Consider the following 22820-nt stretch of genomic DNA (forward strand, 5'->3'; position numbering starts at 1 on the left):
TACACTACACTGCTATACACTACACTAATATACACTACACTACTATACACTACACTACTATACACTACACTACTATACACTACACTATACACCACTATTATACACTACACTACTATTCACTACACTACTATACACTACACTACTATACACTACACTATACACTACTATACACTGCTATACACTACACTACTATACACTACACTATGCACCACTATTATACACTACACTAATATACACTACACTACTATACACTACACTACTATACACTACACTACTATACACTACACTATACACTACTATACACTGCTATACACTACACTACTATACACTACACTACTTTACACTACACTACTATACACTACACTACTATACACTACACTACTAAACACTACGCTAATATACACTACTATAAATTACACTATATACTACACTACTATACACTACACTATACACTACTATACACTGCTATACACTACACTACTATACACTACACTACTTTACACTACACTACTATACACTACACTACTATACACTACACTACTAAACACTACGCTAATATACACTACTATAAATTACACTATATACTACACTACTATATACTACACTATACACTACACTACTATACACTACACTAATATACACTACTATAAATTACACTACACACTACTATTTACTATACACTACGAACAATGGGCTTGCATAATGTACGTTGATTATCATATGAATAACTCAAATGGCAATGGATACCATAGTCATTAATATGCATGAAGCTGGTTGTAGTTACTGGCGAAACGTCATTCTAAAATTGTAAATGTTATGGCTTTACTATCCAACACGCCGGTGTGCTGTACAATACACTACACTATACACTACACTATACACGATTACACACTTCACTATACTATACACTACACTATACACTACACTATACACACTACACTATACACAATACACTACACAATACACTACACTATACACGATTATACACTACACTATACACTACACTCTATACTACTATACACTACACACTATACACATTATACATTACACTATACACTACACTATACACGACTATACACTACACTATACACTACACTATACACTACACTACTATACACTATACACTACACTATACACTACACTATACACTACACACTACACTATACACTATACACTATTATACACTACACTATACACTACATTATGCACTACTACACTATACACTACACTATACACTACACTATACACCACACTATACACTACACTATTATACACTATACACTATTATAAACTACACTATACACTACACTATACACTACACTATACACTATTATACACTACACTATTATACACTATACACTATTATACACTACACTATTATATACACTATTATACACTACACTATACACGACACTATACACTACACTATACACTACTATACACTACACTATACACTAGTGCTGTTCTAGTATACTACACTATACACTACACTATACACTACTATACCACTACACTACTATGCACTACACTACTATACACTACACTACTATACCACTACACTACTATACCACTACACTACTATACCACTACACTACTCTACCACTTCACTACTATGCCACTACACTACTATACACCACTACTATACCACTACACTACTACACACTACAATATACACTATACTATACACTACACTATACACTACTATACTACTACACTATACACTACACTATACACTACTATACCACTACACTACTATACACTACACTATACATGACTATACCACGACACTACTATACACTACACTATACACTACACTATCCACTAGTGCTGTACTAGTGACGAATTGGTACGTGACAAACTTACTAATTGGCTGTGCCGGGTGGTGGCGGGTTTCACGACACAGCAATATGTTCACGCGCTCTGACGCCCGCACGCCCTCCTACCCCCACAGCTGTCGCCCTCCCAGCTGCCCCCCGTGGTGCGTCTCAACGTGGGCGGCCTCCACTTCACCACGGCGCTCAGCACCTTGCGCACCTGCCCCGGCTCCCGCCTCTGCGACCTCTTCAGCGAGCCGCCCCCCGCCGCCTCCCCCCTCCGCTCCCCGTCCCCCTCGCCGGGGGAGTCCGCGGGGGGCGCGGGTTGGGAGGGCCGCCCCCCGCCCCTGCGGCTGGACGAGGATGGCCGCGTGTTCCTGGACCGCGACGGGACCCACTTTGGGCAGGTGCTGACCTTCTTGCGGGAGGGCGTCGCGCCGTCGGCCCCGGCCCCCGGGCTCCGTGCGGCCCTGGAGGTCCACGCGGAGGCGAGGTTCTGGGGCCTGGAGGCCATGGCCAGGGCCCTGGAGGAGGCGCCGCCCCTCTTCGGCGAGATGGTGGCGCGGAGGCAGTTTTGCGCGCAGGTGCCCGGCTACCGTGAGAACATCGAGGTGAGGAGGTGGTGGTGGTGGTGGTGGGGAGAGGAGGTGGTGGTGGTGGTGGTAGGGAGAGGAGGTGGTGGTGGTGGTGGAAAGCGTAGGTGGAGGAGGTGGTGGTGGTGGGGAGAGGAGGTGGTGGTGGTGGTGGTGGAGAGCGTAGGTGGAAGAGGCAGTGGTGGTTGTGGTGGTGGAGAGAGTAGGTGGAAGAGGTGGTGGTGGTAGTGGTGGAGAGAGTAGGTGGAAGAGGTGGTGGTGGTGGTGGAGAGAGTAGGTGGAGGAGGTGGTGGTGGTGGTGGGGAGAGGTGGAAGAGGTGGTTGTGGTGGTGGTGGTGGGGCTGGTGGTGGTGGTGGAAAGAGGAGGTGGAGGAGGTAGTGGTGGTGGTAGGGAGAGGGGGTGGAGGAGGTGGTAGCATGGAGAGGTGGTGACCAGGTGGTGGAGAGAGGAGAGGTGTGGAGGATGGGGAGGATGGAGGTGGTGGTGATGGGGAGAGGTGGTGGAGAGCAGAGAGGTGTGGAGGTGGTGAGGAGGATGGGGAGGAGGATGGGGAGGAGGATGGAGGTGGTGGTGGTGAAAAGAGGAGGTGGTGATGGGGAGAGGTGGTGGAGAGGGGAGAGGTGGTGAGGCGGAGGAGGATGGGGAGGAGGATGGGGAGGAGGATGGGAAGGAGGATGGTGGAGAGAGGTGGTAATGAGTTGGTGAAGAGAGGAGAGGTGAGGATGGTAGGTGAGAGGAGGAGGTGGTGAGGAGAAGAGGAGGTGGTGGAAGGAGGTGATGATGGTGAGGAAAAGCAGGAGATCAGAATGGTGGGGAGGGGAGTAGGTGGGGAGTGCAGGGAGAGGTGGTGAGAGAGAGAGAGATGTTGAGAAGGGGTGAGCATGGCAGGAGGATGACATGGTGAGAGGCAGTCAGGATGGTGGAATGAGGAGGATGAGGTGGGAAGATGATGAGGATGAGAAAGAGGAGGATGGAGGGAGAAAGGGAAGTGAGAAGCTCTTAGTTGGTTCCAAAACTCTGCGATACACCACATGGCGTCAGCATCATCAGAATGAACAATCAAAGCATTGTTATCATGATCATCATCACCATGTTCAACACCATGCTCACCATGATCACCACCACGATTATTATCACCATGTTCATCGCCATGATGATCATAATCATCATCGTGATCATCACCATGATCATTACCACAATCACCAAAACGATCACCACCACGATCATCACCACGATCATCACCACGATCATCACGACGATCATCACTATGAGCATCATCATGATCATTATCGTCATGATCATCACTATGGGCATTGTCATGATCATCACCACGACAATCGTCATCACCACGATCGTCATGATTATCGTAATCATTCTGATCTTCACTATGATCATCATCACAATCACCAAAACGATCACCACCGCGATCATCACCACGATCATCACCGCGATCATCACCACGATCATCACCGCGATCATCACCACGATCATCACGACGATCATCACTATGAGCATCACTATGGTCATCGTCATGATCATCACCACGACAATCGTCATCACCACGACAATCGTCATGATTATCATAATCATTCTGATCTTCACTATGATCATCATCACCATGATGATCGTCGTCAGCACAATCATTCTTATCATCGCCGTGATCCACAGATCATGATCCGCGTGGCTCGGGCCGAGGCCCTGGCATCTCGGCTCTCCCGAGTTCTCGTCCACGTCAACAAGAGCTCCGAACACGAGGTCCACCACCACAACCACCACCACAACCACCACGAGGGGAGTGCCAGGCGTGCGCACGCGTGCTCCATCCATGGGGAGCAGTACCTCGTCAACTTCGGACCCTGGAGCGTAGAGCCTGGGGTTCGGGATCTCCTGGATTGTGTCAAGGTGTGAGACGTCTCCCCCATGTGCGCCCGTGTGTGTGTGTCTATGTGTGAGAGCAATAGTGTACCTGGGGAGCGGTAGTGTAGTGGTTAGCGCTACGTTGCGCTATGAACCCGGCGACACGAGTTCAATTCCCGCTCACGGCCAACACCAGTGATGATTATCTGAACCGGTCCCGGGCCTCCCCTAGGTCGACTCAGCCTCAAATGAGTACCTGGTGCGGTGTGTAAACATTTCCATTAGGGAGACAAAAGCGGTCGGGCGTGGTGCTGGCACACCCACCCCCTCGTGTACCGTTCCGGCCTTCATAGGTGCTCGCTAACAGCACTTGCCCTTACAGTCTATTAAGGCTACATGGGAGATCTTTGTCTTTGTCTATGTGACTCATCCACGCGTCTTCTCAATGTCTCCTCCACGTGTGTGTCCACGTATCTTCCCATGTGTCTCCACGTGTCCATTTGTGTCTCCACGTGGCCCCGCGTGTCACCAAGTGTCCCCCTGCGTGTCTCCCCCCCCACGTGTTTCCCCCCCACGTGTCTCCCCACGTGTCCCCCCACGTGTCCCTCCACGTGTCACCCCCCACACGTCTCCTCCATGGTGTGTTTGTCCACACGTGTGTCTCCCACCCCCCCACGCACTCCCCCCCCCCCCCCCCCCGTCTACCCCCCAGGTGGACGTGGAGGCGCTGGGCTACCACGTCACCTGGGAGGAGCGGCTGCCCCCACCGGGCGAGGGGGGGGGGCGACCGGGGGGCGGGGCTCGCGGGGCTTTTCCGCGGGCCCCCGGCCCCCCCCCCCATCGTGCGGCCTCTACGAGTTCCTCTTCCACTGGTGGTGACCTCGGTGGGGGGGGGGCTGGTGGGGGCGGGGGGCTGGTGGGGGGGGGGGCTGGTGGGGGGGGGGCTGGTGGTGACCTCGGCGGGGGGCTGGTGGACGGGGGGGCGGGCGGAGAGATTTTGGGGGGGGGGGGGGGCAAGGTCAATGGATCAAGCCCAAGATGTCGCATGTGATAGGTCAAATGTCTGATGCAATGTACAGCCGGTACAGCCGGTAAGGGCGGCACAGCCGGTACAGCTGGTACGGGTGGTACGGGTGGTACAAATGGTACAGGTGATACAACCAGTACGGGCGTCAGACTGACGCACAGGGACAGCTGACACTGGGGGTGCCCCTACGCTAGACCCACACAGCAGCAGTCATCGTCCCCCTACTGGCAGCAGACCAATGCCCTTCCGCCCAGATCACTCTTGCGAATGAGACTCCCATCCTGGTCTCTCGCCTCGTTGTTAAACAACAACTTGCACTCCTCATGATGATGTTGTTGATGACGGGACAAAGCCGCCACGAACTCGGAATTGAACTCGGCTCTTGCGGCTGTGAGGGCAGTTCGTGGTGGTGAGATGATCACGTCCCCCGCTCACGAGGAAGAGCTGCTGGGAAGCAATGCACTTTGAAATCTAGATTGAAAACTCATTTTTTTAGGACCGCTTTGTTTTCACTTAAAAGTTTCGTGACTGCAGGAATTCATGAGTCTATGCTTCTTTCGGTAAAGTCACGTAGATAGAAAAATAATAACGATAAAATAATGAAAATAAAGTGCATAAAAAATGATAACAATAAAAGAATACGAATAAAAATAAAGTGCATACAAATCATAATAAAATAATAATAAAAATTAAGTGAATAAAAAAATATTTTAAAATATCTAAAAATAATAACAATAAAAGAATACGAATAAAAATAAAGTGCATAAAGATCATAACAATAAATAGTAATAAAAATTAATGAATAAAAACATTTTAAAATATCTAAAAATTATAACAAAAGAATACGAATCAAAATAAAGTGCATAAAAATCATAACAATAAAATAATAATGAAAAATTAAGTGAATAAAAAAATAATTTAAAAAATCGCGTCGTTCCGATCGTCATCAGGAACGGCCGATCATGTTGCGATCGAAACGTCGTGATATTTTTACTCTTTTTTATTCACTTTATTTACATTATTTTATTGTTATTATTTTTCCTGCTATCTACGTGACTTTACCGAAAGAACCATAGAATATGGACTGCTCTGTTCGTTTAGTTTGTTGTCCTGAACCCCCACGCCTCCGATTAGCGCGGTTGGCTACGTACGGTGCGAAAGAAGTTCAACATATGTGCATACGTAGGGGGCACGTGGGTTCAACCCTCAGCCAGACGCCTGCTGAGTATTTGGAGTTGGCGTGTGGATTTCTCTCCGGAGTCCTCCGGGTTTATCCCCTCCACATTCAGAATCGACGTCACCACGGCGTTGAGAAGATTTTGGCGACTGCTGTCAATTTTTATGACGATGACGACGATGATGACGACGATGATGACGACGACGATGATGATGATGACGACGACGATGATGATGATGACGATGACGATGATGATGACGATGACGACGATGATGATGACGACGATGATGATGACGACGATGATGACGACGACGATGATGACGACGACGATGATGACGATGATTATGATGACGATGATTATGATGACGATGATGAAGACGACGATGATGACGACGACGATGATGACGACGACGATGATGATGACGACGATGATGAGGATGACGACGATGATGACGACAATGATGATGACGATGATGACGACGATGACGATGATGACGATAATGATGACGATGATGACGACGACGATGATGATGACGATGATGATGATGACGATGATGATGACGATGATGATGACGACAATGATGATGACGATGATGATGACGACGATGATGACGACGACGATGATGACGACGACGATGATGACGACGATGATGATGATGACGATAATGATGACGATGATGACGATGATGACGATGATGATGACGACGACGACGACGAAGATGATGACGATGATGACGACGATGATGACGACGATGATGACGACGACGATGATGACGACGATGATGACGACGACGATGATGACGACGACGATGATGATGACGACGATGATGATGACGACGACGACGATGATGATGATGACGACGACGATGATGAAGCCCGCTTCGTTGAGTTGCTCTCATTTGTGGTGTCCAGGTCGCTTCTGGAAAGTAAAGAAAAAGAGCTAGACAGCTCATTTTGGGGGCCCTTACCTGCTGACATTAAAATAATCTAGTTTAGTTGAGGCCTACTCATGCACATCCCAACACCTGTCAGCCCCTTATCAGTGCCCTACCACATCACAGACCAACTCAGACCTTACTGGTCACCCCGTGGCCCTTATACATCTCAACGTTCATCCTACAAAGTCACTATACGTTACACTATACACTACTATGTACTATACACTACACTATACGCTACTCTATACACGATACACTACTATACACTGCACTATTGCATACCTTTCAACAAATCACCCAACACATATAAAGACAACACTAAACTCATTGTTCAAAAGCGTCCTGGCTACACATGATTGCTCCACGAAATGGCTTATCATTTGGACATCTCTAGCAGCAAAATCATCTAAATAGTCTAAACGTATATTTATAAATGAGGAGGGAAAACCGGAGGACCCGGAGGGAAAACAAAACGTCAACGCGACCACGGGGAGAGAGAGACACGCCGACTCCAAATATACAGCAGCAGGCATCGTCAGGGTCGGGATCGAACCCACGACCTCCTGCACACCAGGCGAGGTAGTCAACATCTCTTAGCCACCGTGGCTTCACACGGAGCGCCTCTTCTCGCCCTGTAGGATGTTCTAGAATAATAAGCTATCGACGAATGTATAAGTTATAAGCTATCGGGCACTTTGCAGATTGATATTTAAGGGCAATCCACACTCGGGTGTTTCGTCTGCAAGGTTTTGGTTTGGTTTTCTTTGGGGGTTAGATCGCGTATATACGAATGTGTCGTGAAGCTCGCCACCACCCGACACGGCCAATCGTTTGAGGGACGTGTCCGGTGAAAGGAAATCGTTGCCGATTCAGCACGAACCGGTGTGTGCTGGAGAGTTGAACCCACAGCGTTTACAATTCGTGTTACCGTGGCGTTCTCGCTCGCTGCATGTTACAAACAACAACGGCAACCAGCTTCGTCAGGCGAGGTGCCCGAATTGTGAATAAACGCTTTGGGGGGGTGGTGGATAAAGCCTCCATGGAGTCCTGAGACCTGCTTCCTAGACGGGGGGGGGGTGACACGTGACGAGTCACCCCCCCCCCCCCCCTGCTCCACGCACGCGGGACATTCTGCCTCCACGTGGGAGACAGCTGGCGGACCCCCCCCCCCTCGCCCCCCCCCCCCACCCCGTCTGCCCCCCTCCACTTCCCTTCGCCACCCCCAACTCCCCCCCACTCCATCCCCCCTCGCCCCCCCACCCCGTCAGCCCCCCCCCCACTTCCCCTCGCCACCCCCCACTCCCCCCCACTCCATCCCCCCTCGCCCCCCCCGTCAGCCCCCCCCCACTTCCCTTCGCCACCCCCAACTCCCCCCCACTCCACACCCCCCCCCCCCGTCAACCATCCCCCCCACTCTCCCCCCCCCTCACCACCTCCCACACTTCACCCCCCCCCGTCACCACCCCCCCATTCCCCCGCTACCATCACCCCCCTCCCCCGCCCCCCACTGTGTGCGTTGCATTAAATATACAGTAGGTGACGTTTCGGGCAATGGCCCACACTGCAGCAATCATCGCCCCCCTCCTGGTAGCAGGCGAACGCACAGGGGCAGCTGCCACTGGGGGGGCCCCTCGCCCCAGAGTCAGGAGGAGGCGCGCGAGGGGGTGAGGGGGGGGGCGAGGTGGTGAGGGGGGGGGGCGAGGGGGGCGGGGCGAGGGGTTGAGGGGGGGGGCGAGAGGGTGAGGGGGGGGCGAGAGGGTGAGGGGGGGGGCGAGAGGGTGAGGGGGGGGGCGAGGGGGTGAGGGGGGGGGCGAGGGGGTGAGAGGGGGGGCGAGGGGGTGAGGGGGGGGGTGATGGGGTGCGGGAGGAGGGCGAGGGGGTGATGGGGGGGGCGAGGGGGTGAGGGGGGGGGTCGATCGCTCCGGAGAGCCCTGGAGGGGGCTCCGCTCGGCCCGTGTGCTGCGTCAGGGCCAGGCAGGCAGAGGTAGCACGTGGTGGCCCACGTGGTGGCCCACGTGGTGGCCCACGTGGTGGCCCACGTGGTGGCCCACGTGGTGGCCCACGTGGTGGGCCACGTGGTGGGCCACGTGGTGGGCCACGTGGTGGGCCACGTGGTGGCCCACGTGGTGGCCCACGTGGTGGGCCACGTGGTGGCCCACGTGGTGGCCCACGTGGTGGCCCACGTGGTGGCCCACGTGGTGGCCCACGTGGTGGCCCACGTGGTGGCCCACGTGGTGGCCCACGTGGTGGCCCACGTGGTGGCCCACGTGGTGGCCCACGTGGTGGCCCACGTGGTGGCCCACGTGGTGGCCCACGTGGTGGCCCACGTGGTGGCCCACGTGGTGGCCCACGTGGTGGCCCACGTGGTGGCCCACGTGGTGGCCCACGTGGTGGCCCACGTGGTGGCCCACGTGGTGGCCCACGTGGTGGCCCACGTGGTGGCCCACGTGGTGGCCCACGTGGTGGCCCACGTGGTGGCCCACGTGGTGGCCCACGTGGTGGCCCACGTGGTGGCCCACGTGGTGGCCCACGTGGTGGCCCACGTGGTGGCCCACGTGGTGGCCCACGTGGTGGCCCACGTGGTGGCCCACGTGGTGGCCCACGTGGTGGCCCACGTGGTGGCCCACGTGGTGGCCCACGTGGTGGCCCACGTGCTACCTCTGCCTGCCTGGTGGTGGGGGGGGGGTTGGTGGTGGGGGGGTGGTGGTGGTGGGGGGGGGGGTGGTGGTGGGGGGTTGGTGGTGGAGGGGGGGGGGGTGTGGTGGGGGGTAGTGGCAGAGGTGTGGACTCGAGTCATGTGACTTGGACTCGAGTCAGACTCGAGTCATGAATTTGATGACTTGCGACTCGACTTGGACTTGCATAACAATGACTTTGTCCCACCTATGAGATGTGGACTCGAGTCATGTGACTTGGACTCGAGTCAGACTCGAGTCATGAATTTGATGACTTGCGACTCGACTTGGACTTGCATAACAATGACTTTGTCCCACCTCTGGGTAGTGGTGGTTGGGGTGTAATTCCAGGACGCTGGTTCTCGCATTGAGCAGTGTAGGATGAAGCGAATGCGGGGCCTGTAGCATGTCATAAAGTGGCCCTTAATTTAAAAAATAAACACAACGATTGAATTTTGATTTAAAGCTTTCGTGACTGCAGGGATTCATATTCTTGGTTCTTTCGGTAAAGTCACGTAGAAGGGAAATAATAAAATTATAAAAATATAAAACAAAAACATTTCTCACGACGTTTCGACTGCAACACAAGCAATCATCATCAGGTGTGAAATCCACAGCAAGAAAATTTGAAAAAAGTGGCGGTTTGTCCTAACGTGACTTTACCGAAAGAACCAAGAATACAACGATTGAAAACAAACTTTCTTTACTTGCACAGTAAAGTAATTGTCTTTGTTTTAATTTGCTATACAGCCAGATAATACGACAAATCGCTCACCTTAAACGCCAGATCGTTCAGACAAGTTGAAGGCGGTATAGTACTACAGTAATAGCGCAAGTGCAGAATCGCTGAATCGGAATTGATAGATTTCGATTTAAAGCTTTCGTGACTGCAGGGATTCATCTTCTTGGTTCTTTCGGTAAAGTCACGTAGAAGGGAAATAATAAAATAATAAAAATAAAACATAATTCAATATTAATATATTAATATTTAATTGATAGCTTGAAAGCGTTAAGCGCGGGGCCCTTGAAAGTGCGAGGCCCTAACGTCGCTACTTTTGATACGAGGATGCTCTGCCACTGGGCTGTTTGTGGTCTAATCGACGAAACATCGATGGGGGTGGGGGGGTGGCGATTGAAGTTGCCCACCCTCCCCCAGCCCACGGAAGCCGCAGGGGAAGTGAGGCTAGCTGCCAGGTGAGACGGTAGGGGTGGTCACATCGCGTCTGAGATATTATCCATAGTGCAGGATTTTTTGGGTTAGATTGGGTAAATGTGTCAATGTGTCGTCAAAGCCGCCACCACCCGACAAGGTGAACTAGTAAGTGTTGTCACGTACTCAGATTGTAAATGTTGTGGCTTGGTTCTTCAACACACCGGTGTGCTGTACTAGTACACTACACTATACACTACACTATACACTACTATACACTACACTATACACTACTATACACTACACTATACACTACTATACACTACACTATACACTACTATACACTACACTATACACTACTATACCATTACACTACTATATATTACACTATACACTACACTATACACTACACTATACACTACTTTACACTACACTATACACTACTATACACTACACTATACACTACACTATACACTACACTATACACTACTATACACTACACTATACACTACTATACACTACACTATACACTACTATACACTACACTATACACTACTATACACTACACTATACAGTATACACTACACTATACACTACTATACACTACACTATACACTACTATACACTACACTATACACTACTATACCATTACACTACTATATACTACACTATACACTATACTATACACTACACTATACACTACACTACTATACACTACACTACTATACACTACTATATCACTACACTATACACTACACTATACACTACTATACACTACACTATACACTACACTATACACTACTATACACTACACTATACACTACTATACACTACACTATACACTACTATACCATTACACTACTATATACTACACTATACACTACACTACTATACACTACACTATACACTACACTACTATACACTACACTACTATACACTACACTACTATACACTACACTACTATACACTACACTACTATACACTACACTACTATACACTACATTACTATACACTACTATCCACTACACTATACACTACACTACTATATACTACACTACTATATACTACACTACTATACACTACACTATACACTACACTACCATACACTACACTACTATACACTACACTATACACTACACTACGCCACACTACACTACTACACTACTATACACTACTATACATTACACTACTATACACTACACTACTACACACTACACTACTATACACTATACACTACACTACTACACACTACACTACTATACACTACGCTATATACACACTACACTATACACTGCTACACACTAGTGCTGTACTAGTGACGAATTGGCACGTTCTGTTTACGTGACAACCCTTACTAGTTGGCCGTGTCGGGTGGTGTCGATTTTGACGACACATTTATATATTTACGCGCTCTCACCTAAAAACACCCCTCTTGTGGATAATATTGGTCACGTGTTAAATCATCCCAGATATCAATTAACAAATCGCGTTACACGAGAGGGCTGATTCCATGATTCCTTGCAAACAAAGTTTACTTTTGGTGATTGAACATCTTAACAGCTGTTTTATTGCAAGATAAGTGTAAAATCTATTCTTATTTTTTTCATAAAATAGGGCTATTTTATTACTTTTTAATTGTTCAAACTCACGTTCATTGACATGGATGCAAGATGCACGGATTCTCCTTTTGAAGTTAATTTAGGATTTAACTTGTTTTATTGTTTGGGTCTCTGTGCGAGTCTATGGGTCTCTGTGCGAGTCTATGGGTCTCTGTGCGAGTCTATGGGTCTCTGTGCGAGTCTATGGGTCTCTGTGCGAGTCTATGGGTCTCTGTGCAAGTCTATGGGTCTCTGTGCGAGTCTATGGGTCTCTGTGCGTGTCTATGGGTCTCTGTGTGAGTCTATGGGTCTCTGTGAGAGTCTATGGGTCTCTGTGAGAGTCTATGGGTCTCTGTGAGAGTCTATGGGTCTCTGTGCGAGTCTATGGGTCTCTGTGAGAGTCTATGGGTCTCTGTGCGAGTCTATGGGTCTCTGTGCAAGTCTATGGGTCTCTGTGCGAGTCTATGGGTCTCTGTGCGTGTCTATGGGTCTCTGTGTGAGTCTATGGGTTTCTGTGAGAGTCTATGGGTCTCTGTGATAGTCTATGGGTCTCTGTGAGAGTCTATGGGTCTCTGTGCGTGTCTATGGGTCTCTGTGCGAGTCTATGGGTCTCTGTGAGAGTCTATGGGTCTCTGTGCGAGTCTATGGGTCTCTGTGCAAGTCTATGGGTCTCTGTGCGAGTCTATGGGTCTCTGTGCGTGTCTATGGGTCTCTGTGTGAGTCTATGGGTCTCTGTGAGAGTCTATGGGTCTCTGTGAGAGTCTATGGGTCTCTGTGAGAGTCTATGGGTCTCTGTGCGTGTCTATGGGTCTCTGTGCGAGTCTATGGGTCTCTGTGAGAGTCTATGGGTCTCTGTGCGAGTCTATGGGTCTCTGTGCAAGTCTATGGGTCTCTGTGCGAGTCTATGGGTCTCTGTGCGTGTCTATGGGTCTCTGTGTGAGTCTATGGGTCTCTGTGCGAGTCTATGGGTCTCTGTGCGAGTCTATGGGCCTCTGTGTGAGTCTATGGGCCTCTGTGTGAGTCTATGGGTCTCTGTGCGAGTCTATGGGTCTCTGTGTGAGTCTATGGGCCTCTGTGTGAGTCTATGGGTCTCTGTGCAAGTCTATGGGTCTCTGTGCGAGTCTATGGGCCTCTGTGTGAGACTGTGGGGGTCTTTGCGAGTCTATGGGTCTCTGTGCAAGTCTATGGGTCTCTGTGTGAGTCTATGGGCCTCTGTGCAAGTCTATGGGTCTCTGTGCAAGTCTATGGGTCTCTGTGCGAGTCTATGGGCCTCTGTGTGAGTCTATAGGTCTCTGTGTGAGACTGTGGGTCTTTTTGCGAGTCTATGGGTCTCTGTGCGAGTCTATGGGCCTCTGTGCGAGTCTATGGGTCTCTGTGCAAGTCTATGGGTCTCTGTGAGAGTCTATGGGTCTCTGTGTGAGACTGTGGGTCTCTGTGCAAGTCTATGGGTCTCTGTGCAAGTCTATGGGTCTCTGTGAGAGTCTATGGGTCTCTGTGAGAGTCTATGGGTCTCTGTGTGAGACTGTGGGTCTCTTTGCGAGTCTATGGGTCTCTGTGCAAGTCTATGGGTCTCTGTGCAAGTCTATGGGTCTCTGTGCAAGTCTATGGGTCTCTGTGTGAGACTGTGGGTCTCTGTGCAAGTCTATGGGTCTCTGTGCAAGTCTATGGGTCTCTGTGAGAGTCTATGGGTCTCTGTGCAAGTCTATGGGTCTCTGTGAGAGTCTATGGGTCTCTGTGTGAGACTGTGGGTCTCTTTGCGAGTCTATGGGTCTCTGTGTGAGACTGTGGGTCTCTGTGCAAGTCTATGGGTCTCTGTGCAAGTCTATGGGTCTCTGTGAGAGTCTATGGGTCTCTGTGTGAGACTGTGGGTCTCTGTGCAAGTCTATGGGTCTCTGTGCAAGTCTATGGGTCTCTGTGAGAGTCTATGGGTCTCTGTGCAAGTCTATGGGTCTCTGTGAGAGTCTATGGGTCTCTGTGTGAGACTGTGGGTCTCTTTGCGAGTCTATGGGTCTCTGTGCAAGTCTATGGGTCTCTGTGCAAGTCTATGGGTCTCTGTGCGAGTCTATGGGCCTCTGTGCGAGTCTATGGGTCTCTGTGTGAGACTGTGGGTCTCTGTGCAAGTCTATGGGTCTCTGTGCGAGTCTATGGGCCTCTGTGCGAGTCTATGGGTCTCTGTGCAAGTCTATGGGTCTCTGTGAGAGTCTATGGGTCTCTGTGTGAGACTGTGGGTCTCTGTGCAAGTCTATGGGTCTCTGTGCAAGTCTATGGGTCTCTGTGAGAGTCTATGGGTCTCTGTGCAAGTCTATGGGTCTCTGTGAGAGTCTATGGGTCTCTGTGTGAGACTGTGGGTCTCTTTGCGAGTCTATGGGTCTCTGTGCAAGTCTATGGGTCTCTGTGCAAGTCTATGGGTCTCTGTGCAAGTCTATGGGTCTCTGTGTGAGACTGTGGGTCTCTGTGCAAGTCTATGGGTCTCTCTGCAAGTCTATGGGTCTCTGTGAGAGTCTATGGGTCTCTGTGCAAGTCTATGGGTCTCTGTGAGAGTCTATGGGTCTCTGTGTGAGACTGTGGGTCTCTTTGCGAGTCTATGGGTCTCTGTGTGAGACTGTGGGTCTCTTTGCGAGTCTATGGGTCTCTGTGCAAGTCTATGGGTCTCTGTGCAAGTCTATGGGTCTCTGTGCGAGTCTATGGGCCTCTGTGCGAGTCTATGGGCCTCTGTGTGAGACTGTGGGTCTCTGTGCGAGTCTATGGGCCTCTGTGCGAGTCTATGGGTCTCTGTGCGAGTCTATGGGTCTCTGTGAGAGTCTATGGGTCTCTGTGAGAGTCTATGGGTCTCTGTGCGAGTCTATGGGCCTCTGTGCGAGTCTATGGGTCTCTGTGCGAGTCTATGGGTCTCTGTGCAAGTCTATGGGTCTCTGTGCAAGTCTATGGGTCTCTGTGCGTGTCTATGGGTCTCTGTGCGAGTCTATGGGTCTCTGTGAGAGTCTATGGGTCTAGGTGCGAGTCTATGGGTCTCTGTGCAAGTCTATGGGTCTCTGTGCGAGTCTATGGGTCTCTGTGCGTGTCTATGGGTCTCTGTGTGAGTCTATGGGTCTCTGTGCGAGTCTATGGGTCTCTGTGCGAGTCTATGGGCCTCTGTGTGAGTCTATGGGCCTCTGTGTGAGTCTATGGGTCTCTGTGCGAGTCTATGGGTCTCTGTGTGAGTCTATGGGCCTCTGTGTGAGTCTATGGGTCTCTGTGCAAGTCTATGGGTCTCTGTGCGAGTCTATGGGCCTCTGTGTGAGACTGTGGGGGTCTTTGCGAGTCTATGGGTCTCTGTGCAAGTCTATGGGTCTCTGTGTGAGTCTATGGGCCTCTGTGCAAGTCTATGGGTCTCTGTGCAAGTCTATGGGTCTCTGTGCGAGTCTATGGGCCTCTGTGTGAGTCTATAGGTCTCTGTGTGAGACTGTGGGTCTTTTTGCGAGTCTATGGGTCTCTGTGCGAGTCTATGGGCCTCTGTGCGAGTCTATGGGTCTCTGTGCAAGTCTATGGGTCTCTGTGAGAGTCTATGGGTCTCTGTGTGAGACTGTGGGTCTCTGTGCAAGTCTATGGGTCTCTGTGCAAGTCTATGGGTCTCTGTGAGAGTCTATGGGTCTCTGTGAGAGTCTATGGGTCTCTGTGTGAGACTGTGGGTCTCTTTGCGAGTCTATGGGTCTCTGTGCAAGTCTATGGGTCTCTGTGCAAGTCTATGGGTCTCTGTGCAAGTCTATGGGTCTCTGTGTGAGACTGTGGGTCTCTGTGCAAGTCTATGGGTCTCTGTGCAAGTCTATGGGTCTCTGTGAGAGTCTATGGGTCTCTGTGCAAGTCTATGGGTCTCTGTGTGAGACTGTGGGTCTCTGTGCAAGTCTATGGGTCTCTGTGCAAGTCTATGGGTCTCTGTGAGAGTCTATGGGTCTCTGTGTGAGACTGTGGGTCTCTGTGCAAGTCTATGGGTCTCTGTGCAAGTCTATGGGTCTCTGTGAGAGTCTATGGGTCTCTGTGTGAGACTGTGGGTCTCTGTGCAAGTCTATGGGTCTCTGTGCAAGTCTATGGGTCTCTGTGAGAGTCTATGGGTCTCTGTGCAAGTCTATGGGTCTCTGTGAGAGTCTATGGGTCTCTGTGTGAGACTGTGGGTCTCTTTGCGAGTCTATGGGTCTCTGTGCAAGTCTATGGGTCTCTGTGCAAGTCTATGGGTCTCTGTGCGAGTCTATGGGCCTCTGTGCGAGTCTATGGGTCTCTGTGTGAGACTGTGGGTCTCTGTGCAAGTCTATGGGTCTCTGTGCGAGTCTATGGGCCTCTGTGCGAGTCTATGGGTCTCTGTGCAAGTCTATGGGTCTCTGTGAGAGTCTATGGGTCTCTGTGTGAGACTGTGGGTCTCTGTGCAAGTCTATGGGTCTCTGTGCAAGTCTATGGGTCTCTGTGAGAGTCTATGGGTCTCTGTGCAAGTCTATGGGTCTCTGTGAGAGTCTATGGGTCTCTGTGTGAGACTGTGGGTCTCTTTGCGAGTCTATGGGTCTCTGTGCAAGTCTATGGGTCTCTGTGCAAGTCTATGGGTCTCTGTGCAAGTCTATGGGTCTCTGTGTGAGACTGTGGGTCTCTGTGCAAGTCTATGGGTCTCTCTGCAAGTCTATGGGTCTCTGTGAGAGTCTATGGGTCTCTGTGCAAGTCTATGGGTCTCTGTGAGAGTCTATGGGTCTCTGTGTGAGACTGTGGGTCTCTTTGCGAGTCTATGGGTCTCTGTGTGAGACTGTGGGTCTCTTTGCGAGTCTATGGGTCTCTGTGCAAGTCTATGGGTCTCTGTGCAAGTCTATGGGTCTCTGTGCGAGTCTATGGGCCTCTGTGCGAGTCTATGGGCCTCTGTGTGAGACTGTGGGTCTCTGTGCGAGTCTATGGGCCTCTGTGCGAGTCTATGGGTCTCTGTGCGAGTCTATGGGTCTCTGTGAGAGTCTATGGGTCTCTGTGCGAGTCTATGGGTCTCTGTGCAAGTCTATGGGTCTCTGTGCGAGTCTATGGGTCTCTGTGCGTGTCTATGGGTCTCTGTGTGAGTCTATGGGTCTCTGTGCGAGTCTATGGGTCTCTGTGCGAGTCTATGGGCCTCTGTGTGAGTCTATGGGCCTCTGTGTGAGTCTATGGGTCTCTGTGCGAGTCTATGGGTCTCTGTGTGAGTCTATGGGCCTCTGTGTGAGTCTATGGGTCTCTGTGCAAGTCTATGGGTCTCTGTGCGAGTCTATGGGCCTCTGTGTGAGACTGTGGGGGTCTTTGCGAGTCTATGGGTCTCTGTGCAAGTCTATGGGTCTCTGTGTGAGTCTATGGGCCTCTGTGCAAGTCTATGGGTCTCTGTGCAAGTCTATGGGTCTCTGTGCGAGTCTATGGGCCTCTGTGTGAGTCTATAGGTCTCTGTGTGAGACTGTGGGTCTTTTTGCGAGTCTATGGGTCTCTGTGCGAGTCTATGGGCCTCTGTGCGAGTCTATGGGTCTCTGTGCAAGTCTATGGGTCTCTGTGAGAGTCTATGGGTCTCTGTGTGAGACTGTGGGTCTCTGTGCAAGTCTATGGGTCTCTGTGCAAGTCTATGGGTCTCTGTGAGAGTCTATGGGTCTCTGTGAGAGTCTATGGGTCTCTGTGTGAGACTGTGGGTCTCTTTGCGAGTCTATGGGTCTCTGTGCAAGTCTATGGGTCTCTGTGCAAGTCTATGGGTCTCTGTGCAAGTCTATGGGTCTCTGTGTGAGACTGTGGGTCTCTGTGCAAGTCTATGGGTCTCTGTGCAAGTCTATGGGTCTCTGTGAGAGTCTATGGGTCTCTGTGCAAGTCTATGGGTCTCTGTGAGAGTCTATGGGTCTCTGTGTGAGACTGTGGGTCTCTTTGCGAGTCTATGGGTCTCTGTGTGAGACTGTGGGTCTCTGTGCAAGTCTATGGGTCTCTGTGCAAGTCTATGGGTCTCTGTGAGAGTCTATGGGTCTCTGTGTGAGACTGTGGGTCTCTGTGCAAGTCTATGGGTCTCTGTGCAAGTCTATGGGTCTCTGTGAGAGTCTATGGGTCTCTGTGCAAGTCTATGGGTCTCTGTGAGAGTCTATGGGTCTCTGTGTGAGACTGTGGGTCTCTTTGCGAGTCTATGGGTCTCTGTGCAAGTCTATGGGTCTCTGTGCAAGTCTATGGGTCTCTGTGCGAGTCTATGGGCCTCTGTGCGAGTCTATGGGTCTCTGTGTGAGACTGTGGGTCTCTGTGCAAGTCTATGGGTCTCTGTGCGAGTCTATGGGCCTCTGTGCGAGTCTATGGGTCTCTGTGCAAGTCTATGGGTCTCTGTGAGAGTCTATGGGTCTCTGTGTGAGACTGTGGGTCTCTTTGCGAGTCTATGGGTCTCTGTGCAAGTCTATGGGTCTCTGTGCAAGTCTATGGGTCTCTGTGCAAGTCTATGGGTCTCTGTGTGAGACTGTGGGTCTCTGTGCAAGTCTATGGGTCTCTGTGCAAGTCTATGGGTCTCTGTGAGAGTCTATGAGTCTCTGTGCAAGTCTATGGGTCTCTGTGAGAGTCTATGGGTCTCTGTGTGAGACTGTGGGTCTCTTTGCGAGTCTATGGGTCTCTGTGTGAGACTGTGGGTCTCTTTGCGAGTCTATGGGTCTCTGTGCAAGTCTATGGGTCTCTGTGCAAGTCTATGGGTCTCTGTGCGAGTCTATGGGCCTCTGTGCGAGTCTATGGGCCTCTGTGTGAGACTGTGGGTCTCTGTGCGAGTCTATGGGCCTCTGTGCGAGTCTATGGGTCTCTGTGCGAGTCTATGGGTCTCTGTGCGAGTCTATGGGTCTCTGTGCAAGTCTATGGGTCTCTGTGCGAGTCTATGGGCCTCTATGCGAGTCTATGGGCCTCTGTGTGAGACTGTGGGTCTCTGTGCGAGTCTATGGGTCTCTGTGCGAGTCTATGGGCCTCTGTGAGAGTCTATGGGTCTCTGTGTGAGACTGTGGGTCTCTGTGTGAGACTGTGGGTCTCTGTGCGAGTCTATGGGTCTCTGTGCGAGTCTATGGGCCTCTGTGAGAGTCTATGGGCCTCTGTGTGAGACTGTGGGTCTCTGTGTGAGACTGTGGGTCTCTGTGCGAGTCTATGGGTCTCTGTGCGAGTCTATGGGCCTCTGTGAGAGTCTATGGGTCTCTGTGTGAGACTGTGGGTCTCTTTGCGAGTCTATGGGTCTCTGTGTGAGACTGTGGGTCTCTTTGCGAGTCTATGGGTCTCTGTGCAAGTCTATGGGTCTCTGTGCAAGTCTATGGGTCTCTGTGCGAGTCTATGGGCCTCTGTGAGAGTCTATGGGTCTCTGTGTGAGACTGTGGGTCTCTTTGCGAGTCTATGGGTCTCTGTGTGAGACTGTGGGTCTCTTTGCGAGTCTATGGGTCTCTGTGCAAGTCTATGGGTCTCTGTGCAAGTCTATGGGTCTCTGTGCGAGTCTATGGGCCTCTGTGAGAGTCTATGGGTCTCTGTGTGAGACTGTGGGTCTCTTTGCGAGTCTATGGGTCTCTGTGCAAGTCTATGGGTCTCTGTGCAAGTCTATGGGTCTCTGTGCGAGTCTATGGGCCTCTGTGTGAGTCTATAGGTCTCTGTGTGAGACTGTGGTTCTCTTTGCGAGTATATGGGTCTCTGTGCAAGTCTATGGGTCTCTGTGCAAGTCTATGGGTCTCTGTGCGAGTCTATGGGCCTCTGTGTGAGTCTATAGGTCTCTGTGTGAGACTGAGGGTCTCTTTGCGAGTCTATGGGTCTCTGTGCAAGTCTATGGGTCTCTGTGCGTGTCTATGGGTCTCTGTGCGAGTCTATGGGTCTCTGTGAGAGTCTATGGGTCTCTGTGCGAGTCTATGGGTCTCTGTGCAAGTCTATGGGTCTCTGTGCGAGTCTATGGGTCTCTGTGCGTGTCTATGGGTCTCTGTGTGAGTCTATGGGTCTCTGTGCGAGTCTATGGGTCTCTGTGCGAGTCTATGGGCCTCTGTGTGAGTCTATGGGCCTCTGTGTGAGTCTATGGGTCTCTGTGCGAGTCTATGGGTCTCTGTGTGAGTCTATGGGCCTCTGTGTGAGTCTATGGGTCTCTGTGCAAGTCTATGGGTCTCTGTGCGAGTCTATGGGCCTCTGTGTGAGACTGTGGGGGTCTTTGCGAGTCTATGGGTCTCTGTGCAAGTCTATGGGTCTCTGTGTGAGTCTATGGGCCTCTGTGCAAGTCTATGGGTCTCTGTGCAAGTCTATGGGTCTCTGTGCGAGTCTATGGGCCTCTGTGTGAGTCTATAGGTCTCTGTGTGAGACTGTGGGTCTTTTTGCGAGTCTATGGGTCTCTGTGCGAGTCTATGGGCCTCTGTGCGAGTCTATGGGTCTCTGTGCAAGTCTATGGGTCTCTGTGAGAGTCTATGGGTCTCTGTGTGAGACTGTGGGTCTCTGTGCAAGTCTATGGGTCTCTGTGCAAGTCTATGGGTCTCTGTGAGAGTCTATGGGTCTCTGTGCAAGTCTATGGGTCTCTGTGAGAGTCTATGGGTCTCTGTGTGAGACTGTGGGTCTCTTTGCGAGTCTATGGGTCTCTGTGCAAGTCTATGGGTCTCTGTGCAAGTCTATGGGTCTCTGTGCAAGTCTATGGGTCTCTGTGTGAGACTGTGGGTCTCTGTGCAAGTCTATGGGTCTCTGTGCAAGTCTATGGGTCTCTGTGAGAGTCTATGGGTCTCTGTGCAAGTCTATGGGTCTCTGTGAGAGTCTATGGGTCTCTGTGTGAGACTGTGGGTCTCTTTGCGAGTCTATGGGTCTCTGTGTGAGACTGTGGGTCTCTGTGCAAGTCTATGGGTCTCTGTGCAAGTCTATGGGTCTCTGTGAGAGTCTATGGGTCTCTGTGTGAGACTGTGGGTCTCTGTGCAAGTCTATGGGTCTCTGTGCAAGTCTATGGGTCTCTGTGAGAGTCTATGGGTCTCTGTGCAAGTCTATGGGTCTCTGTGAGAGTCTATGGGTCTCTGTGTGAGACTGTGGGTCTCTTTGCGAGTCTATGGGTCTCTGTGCAAGTCTATGGGTCTCTGTGCAAGTCTATGGGTCTCTGTGCGAGTCTATGGGCCTCTGTGCGAGTCTATGGGTCTCTGTGTGAGACTGTGGGTCTCTGTGCAAGTCTATGGGTCTCTGTGCGAGTCTATGGGCCTCTGTGCGAGTCTATGGGTCTCTGTGCAAGTCTATGGGTCTCTGTGAGAGTCTATGGGTCTCTGTGTGAGACTGTGGGTCTCTGTGCAAGTCTATGGGTCTCTGTGCAAGTCTATGGGTCTCTGTGAGAGTCTATGGGTCTCTGTGCAAGTCTATGGGTCTCTGTGAGAGTCTATGGGTCTCTGTGTGAGACTGTGGGTCTCTTTGCGAGTCTATGGGTCTCTGTGCAAGTCTATGGGTCTCTGTGCAAGTCTATGAGTCTCTGTGCAAGTCTATGGGTCTCTGTGTGAGACTGTGGGTCTCTGTGCAAGTCTATGGGTCTCTGTGCAAGTCTATGGGTCTCTGTGAGAGTCTATGGGTCTCTGTGCAAGTCTATGGGTCTCTGTGAGAGTCTATGGGTCTCTGTGTGAGACTGTGGGTCTCTTTGCGAGTCTATGGGTCTCTGTGTGAGACTGTGGGTCTCTTTGCGAGTCTATGGGTCTCTGTGCAAGTCTATGGGTCTCTGTGCAAGTCTATGGGTCTCTGTGCGAGTCTATGGGCCTCTGTGCGAGTCTATGGGCCTCTGTGTGAGACTGTGGGTCTCTGTGCGAGTCTATGGGCCTCTGTGCGAGTCTATGGGTCTCTGTGCGAGTCTATGGGTCTCTGTGCGAGTCTATGGGTCTCTGTGCAAGTCTATGGGTCTCTGTGCGAGTCTATGGGCCTCTGTGCGAGTCTATGGGCCTCTGTGTGAGACTGTGGGTCTCTGTGCGAGTCTATGGGTCTCTGTGCGAGTCTATGGGCCTCTGTGAGAGTCTATGGGTCTCTGTGTGAGACTGTGGGTCTCTGTGTGAGACTGTGGGT

At 51.0% G+C, this 22820-nt stretch overlaps 1 protein-coding gene across 1 annotated transcript in view; it reads left to right on the forward strand.

Annotated features, from left to right (window-relative positions):
• The window catches only part of LOC144950135 (BTB/POZ domain-containing protein KCTD14-like), a 10916-nt gene extending 3503 nt beyond the window's left edge, over positions 1-7413 (forward strand). The window contains exons 2-5 of the mRNA XM_078880196.1: positions 1952-2425; positions 4077-4310; positions 4978-5107; positions 7382-7413. Of these exons, the coding sequence (XP_078736322.1) occupies positions 1952-2425; positions 4077-4310; positions 4978-5107; positions 7382-7413 (870 nt within the window). The remainder of the gene's footprint in view (positions 1-1951; positions 2426-4076; positions 4311-4977; positions 5108-7381) is intronic.
• The last annotated feature ends 15407 nt before the right edge of the window (positions 7414-22820 follow it).

This window comes from Lampetra fluviatilis, chromosome 56 (genome assembly GCF_964198595.1).
Source record: "Lampetra fluviatilis chromosome 56, kcLamFluv1.1, whole genome shotgun sequence".
NCBI classification, from domain to species: Eukaryota; Metazoa; Chordata; class Hyperoartia; order Petromyzontiformes; family Petromyzontidae; genus Lampetra; species Lampetra fluviatilis.